The following is a 6,414-nucleotide window of genomic DNA, read 5'->3' as shown; positions in this document are numbered from 1 at the left end:
ATTCATTTCGAGTAACAACAGAAGCTTTCTTTTTGCCTATTATTTGCTTCCTTTTCCTTAACCCGATCCTCTGCTGAAAATACCGAAAGCAATACCTCAGCTATCATGTTCTCCTGATACAAAAATTCTCATGTTAAGAGGTTCTCTCTTCTTAAAGAATGACTATACATTATTTATTGGATTTCATTGTTTATTGGATACATTGATTGAATAATTGTTGAATTCTTGTGATTTGGACCGTACACATAGTCGTGGCACGTGTTGGAGAATGACATTCTGTGTATAGACTCTATACCTCTATACCTCTATATACCTCTAAACGCGATATTCATGCCTATTTTTTGTGAATAATTTATATTTTGTCAGCTACATTCGAATAAGCGTCGAAAAGTACCTATTCCTCCATCTAGCATTATACGAACGAACTATTTCTCGACAAACTTGGGCATTTTGCCGTAGATGGTGCCACCTGTACTTTTTCGGATTATTTAAATTTAGAACAAATTAACTAATTTGTAGGATTTGTGCTTCTGCACACAATTATGAATCGAAAATTAATTTATTATACTTAAAGTATACCCGTTGAACCATCATTTTGCCTGGTTATTTAAGAGAAATTTATAATTTTTGATCCGAATATTCTAACAAGCTTTCTAAGTTCAACTATTAAAGCAAAATTTGTTCCTCATTAGTAAAGGAAAATTACATTTTGACATTTACATTGCATTATATGTTTTAAGTGCAATTCATGTTAAAAGATTTTGTCTTCTTAAAGAATGAGTATACATTATTTATTGGACTGCATTGTTTATTGAATACATTGATTGAATAATTCTTTAATTCCAGTGATTTGGACAGTACACGTAATGGTGGCACGTGTTGGAGAATGAAGCCAAAATATAATTAATTATTTTGCTAAACATAAAATTTATCGTTGCGAGCATCTGCAGAAGGATCTTTCTTGCAATTTCAAATTTGCCTATCTCTGTACAAAGGAAACACAATTCTTACGAAATTATAAATATAAAACCCTTCGAAAGTTTTTGCTCTAATTTCTTGTTTTTTGAGCAAACCTGTCTACAGGTGAGAGGAAAGCACGATGGTAAACTTCAATGTTTATTTCTTGGACGGTACCTGTTTAATGTTCGAACAATATATTAACAATCGTTATCTCGTCAGCTGGATAAAAAAATACAGAAAATACTGATACAGATAAAATAATATTAGGACACTCTGGAGCCCCGCCCAGGATAAATTCGTTACTGATGATACTTGCTTGACGCGCATTAATTTACCCATCGCACGTACATACATATACATATATAGATTTTTTATTTATATAACTTTATGTATAATCTGTAAAGAAGGTGAGTCAGTGCCGCTCATTTTCTTCGTTGATCTGTAAACCTATATACAACGCTCATGTTACATTTAAAAAAAAAAGAAAAAATTGTACAGTAGAAACTAGATTAACTAATCACTCGACAAAGCTTGCTACTAAAACTAATTATGAAACAATAGCAATTAACGCATCCCCGTTAACTTATTAATCTAAAAGACTTATAAATTGCCAAGTTGGCAGATTTCCGAAGATTACTTGGATTCGAATTATTTGTACAGATTGAGTAGCTTGCAGCTGAATTTGAACATTTTTTCGTTTTGCGATTGAAAGCCTGCTTAATGTGAAGTTGATGGACGCTGGTAAAGAAAAAAAAAATGATCGATCAAAAGGTATGTTAACAATCTGTATAATTTGATGCAACATACAACAACAAACTCCAGATTCCAAACTTACAATTACACTTTGTTAAACATCCTAGCGACAACGATGTCTCGCAATTCCTAAACAAATACTTCACTTAATCGAAATATAATCGAGATTCTACTGTACCGAATAAATCTTTAAAAAGAAAAAGAAATTCCTCTCACTTTACGCTTGGGGCGTACGACGGGTACGCTTTGTTCGTTAAAAATCACCTTGCATACTCGGACCCAATTCATAATTTACGATCACAGTTGCTACGGAAGAAAAACTGTACACTGACGTTCCCCGCGCATAGTCTAGAAAAATGTACAACATAACAACGCTCGCATGGTCGAGCAAACTTTGAGAGAGAATAAAAACGGAAGGGATGGAAACTAATCCTCCACGAAGAGAATTCGCCTTTCCCCTCCGCGATAAAAACGCTTGTTTTGTGAGGTGACTCGCTTGTCGAGGCCTATCTCCTTAACTTATAGTCCTTTAACAACCTTTTCTCTTCCCGTGCCTCGAACAGCCTTCGGAAGTATGGAATGTTTTGCTTCTTTATGGTACATGGACAACGTGAAAATAATATTCTGCGATAATCGTATTTACAAGACTTACAAATCGCACCTAAGATGACACGAATTCGTCATTGGTTGCACTTCTATCTCAGTGTAGTTCAAAAGAAAAATATTGCACCTGATTCTTCGTACTGTAATGCCGTATACTCTTACAAACTCTTCTCAATAATCGATCATTGTAACGAACAATTCATTTGGATCACATCCGAACGAGATAATTCGATGATATTTTTCTAATAAAGAACGTACGTGACCCTCTGCATGACCTCATCGGAAAGGACAAAATACAATATAAAAAGATCTCCCACAGAAGGCTCTAGTCAATTACGATTCAGGATCGTTACATTAGAATGTCATTCGGTATCTTGGCATCGTAACTTTTTATGTAAATGTATGTATTCGAAACATAATATGTTAGTACACCTTCGAACTCCCAATTATTGAAACCATCATCGTGTTCATCCTCGACTCTTGATCGAGCTCAAGCTTACGGCATAACAATACACTGATTTCTTTTTTTTTTTTTTTTAAAGACTCTTTTACTTATCAGAGTTGTTCTTTCTTTTTGCCGAACTAAACACAATTTTGAGAATTTTCCTAATCAATTTTCAATGTTCCATACAATTTCTGCTCCCGTATCTAAACTCTAAAGATTGCAACTGCTGCGAGACAAAAGTGCAACAAATGCGAAAGCATCCCTACATAGAAGCAGTGGCGTAGTCAGATGCACTTTCTGCGCTCCGTTACACTTCATTAACAATTTACAGGAAGCGCATTACAAAATGCATACCACGAAGATATATTCATAATTTCGTCGCAAGATTTTTACAACACCTACGTAAATGCAAAGTATTTTAAATGATTTGAAAATATTCTTCCTACGCAAACGTCGGACATTACAATCAAACTTCCGTCTTGAGGGTTCAAATGAAAAGATCTATCGATCGGGTTTTGTTTCGTTCTTTTTCTTTTTAGCGCACAAAGTTATAGTTCTAAACAAAAATCAACTCAAAAATTTCGATATGTTTTAAGAGCTTTTACAATATACGTGTCGCATTGCGAAGATTGTGTAGAACATACTCAGTCTTGTGCTCCGTAAAAATTCCTCTTTATCGAAACTGGATAAAACTTAAAATGTCTAAAAAGTCGTTAAAAATGTTAAAATCCTATAGAAAAATCCAAAAGCCCTGCTTTTAAGGAGTCGCTCTATCGCTCCTGGTTCCTTATCCCAAAAGACAACATACAATTAAAAAAAAAAATAGTTCTTTTTTTAAAATTAAAGCCAGTCTAACAACATGCCTCCTAAACCTTCAATGAACCGATCCACGCGCTTATAGGTCTAATAATCTTGGATTGTGTAACGGTGAAACTGTACCTGGAATGAAACAATTAAAACTTGCAAGGATAAAACAATCAACAATTGCAACGAATTTGCGTAATTAATCGATACGATGCATCGAAAAAGCACTCGTTAGATTTACTAAGATTTACTATAGTTAGACAACTCAGGTTTTCCTACTGTTGCGATTACGAGTCCATTTTCTTTCCTTGTCGTATCACCTCAACATTCTAACTACGTCACTGCACGAAAGAGTTAAACTATCTAACACTCGGACTTGTCTTCTTCAACCAACTGTTGCGTGTCCTTTCCAGAGTCGACGGGTGTTGGGTCGAGTTCTTTCCTCTTCAGATGTAACTGCGGCGGTTCTTTGTGTTGAATGCTGGATGGTTTCATCTCAGCAGGTAACTCGTACATGCTGCTTGCACCGGTGCCGTTGGTAGCGCCTGTTTCCGTGTTCACCGCGTCGTACATTGGATTACTGAAGTCCCTGTTCTTGTTACTCACGTCTCCAAGATTGTACTCCACATCGAGGGGTTCCTTTTTAATAAACAAACTCATTGGATCCACATGTTCCAAACAAACGTTGAAAATTCTTCTTAACCCTTACCACTCCTACATTGAATATGGCTCGATATCACATTTCTTACACCAACTTCGACATCGAAGTAGACTCGACATTATACAACTTAATATGGACGATATTAACAAAATATATTTGTTACGCACTGCATTGTTGCAATACATTTTATTGAAACCCCCTTTTTTTATCTATCATGTAAATTAATTGAGGAGTTGTTGACAGGTAAAAAAAAACAATTAAGGAGTGAAAAGGGTTAAAAAAATATAAAGAAAACCTTTTGCATACCATTCTTTCATGAGTAGGTGCACCAAACTCGACGTTGCTGCCCTGTCTGAAAGAAACGCTTTGAGCGCCAGTTAAACTGCCAAGACCACCGGGTTTTCCACTACAAAAGCGGTTCAAGATTTGTTAGCTGCAAGACTCGCTTACAAAATGAAAAAGTGTTCGACTTTTTATTAATTTTAGGAATACTTACAACGGTCGTTTTTTGAGCACCATAATAACAGCGGCAGCTCCAAGTAGAACCAGGACAGAGATAACAATAGGAATAACGATCGCAGCGGTCGCATTGCCCGATCTGGCGGCCACCAGACCCGTTTCACAATGTTCTCCGTGGAACTGAGCCGGGCAAGAGCACTGTAATTTATTACCCTCGGCTTCTTGACACAGTCCACCGTTTCTGCAAGGACAAATTCTCGGAGCAGGTAACGGTCTCTCGTTCGTCGCATCACAATGTCGTTCGTTCGACAGCATAGGGTTCCTTCGCGGAAGTGGACCAATGCTGTCCGAACAAAGGCATCGAGTTCCACCAGGTATCGGGACACATAGGTGCGTGCATTGGTCTTCGTGACAGAGATTCCTTAGAGTGGTATTGTATCTCAGCGGGTGGTAGACTTTGACTCCTCCCGGACTAGGTATATTGCTGACAATCGTTTGCGGTACGCCTCTGCCAAATTTGTCTTGCCTGATCAGTTCATCGGTCTGCCTAGTTGTCCAATAAAGACTGCTTTCGAAAACGTCCAACGACACTGCGTGCTTCAGGTTGTCACCTTTCAGGATTACCTTCCTATTTGAGCCATCCTATGAAAGAAATTGATATTTGAAAATATGTAATTACTTTGCGGAGTAATTTTCCATGGAAAGAATTCGCATTACTTCTCGTTTCGTTCTCACCTGTTGGATGGATTCAATGGTATTGAGTTTGCTATCGGCCCAATAAAGAACATGATCCATCGAATAATCAATAGCGAGCGCAATAGGTTGTCTAATTCGTTCAGTGACAAGTTGTTTCCTTTTGTCACCGTCCATCCAGGCGATTTCAATCTTGGGCTGGCTGCCAATGTCCGTCCAAATAGCTCGGCCAAGCTCTGGATCCAATACGATCGAAGTTGGAATCTCTAAGCCCACCGTTACTAAACTGCGACGATATCTGCCATCGGCCTTCGAGACTATTACTCGGCCAAACGGTGCTACTCCCGAAGAGTCAATTTCGGTCCAGTAAAGATTACCGGAGATCCAGTCCACTGCCAAACTCGTAGGTTTTGAATCGCCTGCAACGAAAACAATTATTATATTATACAGTCACGCCGTACGTTTACTTAACAATACGCCTAACGATCGACGTTATACCGATATACGATAAATAAAATTACTTTTAATGTTAAGATCCTGCGCATATCCGATCTTGACTTGTCCACCTTTAGCGTTTAACATATAAGACCTCCTTATGGAATAATCATGGCTGTCGATCCAAAACACGTATTCCGCTTTGGGATCAAAGTCGATAGATTGTACTCTCTTTTCGTCCACGACGACCTCAACCTCCTCTTTCTTGTGAATATCGTACGCTCTGATCTCCGATCCACTGGCAAATAGAATCATCGGGTCGATTTCCAGAGCTCTGCAAACCCCGCTGCGGTTGTCGGAGAGCTCAAAATCTTGTCTGCACGAGCACGAATAGGTGCCGTTCAAGTTGGTACACATCTGAGAACACTGATGTTGCCCGGTGGCGCATTCGTCGATGTCCTCGCAATGTTTTCGATTGTCTTGCGAAATAATATAACCTGGGTAACAGGCACAGATGTAACCGCCATCGGTTATGTTGTGACAGTAGTGCGAACAGCCACCTTGGTTCCTATTTAAGCAGGGCGTGTTGTGATCTGTAAGA

At 38.3% G+C, this 6,414-nt stretch overlaps 1 protein-coding gene across 1 annotated transcript in view; it reads right to left on the bottom strand.

Moving 5' to 3' along the window:
* Positions 1–1,103: 1,103 nt before the first annotated feature.
* The window catches only part of Mgl (low-density lipoprotein receptor-related protein megalin), a 43,522-nt gene continuing 38,211 nt past the window's right edge, over positions 1,104–6,414 (bottom strand). Inside the window, exons 15-19 of the mRNA XM_076324613.1 lie at positions 5,900–6,406; positions 5,421–5,797; positions 4,723–5,327; positions 4,533–4,632; positions 1,104–4,204 (exon numbers count right to left, since the gene is read on the bottom strand). Of these exons, the coding sequence (XP_076180728.1) occupies positions 3,929–4,204; positions 4,533–4,632; positions 4,723–5,327; positions 5,421–5,797; positions 5,900–6,406 (1,865 nt within the window). The 3' untranslated portion in view covers positions 1,104–3,928. The remainder of the gene's footprint in view (positions 4,205–4,532; positions 4,633–4,722; positions 5,328–5,420; positions 5,798–5,899; positions 6,407–6,414) is intronic.

The sequence above is a fragment of the Ptiloglossa arizonensis genome, chromosome 12, assembly GCF_051014685.1.
Source record: "Ptiloglossa arizonensis isolate GNS036 chromosome 12, iyPtiAriz1_principal, whole genome shotgun sequence".
Lineage (NCBI taxonomy): Eukaryota > Metazoa > Arthropoda > Insecta > Hymenoptera > Colletidae > Ptiloglossa > Ptiloglossa arizonensis.
Note: the sequence above shows the minus strand (reverse complement) of the source record. Positions and strands in the feature narration are given on the sequence as shown.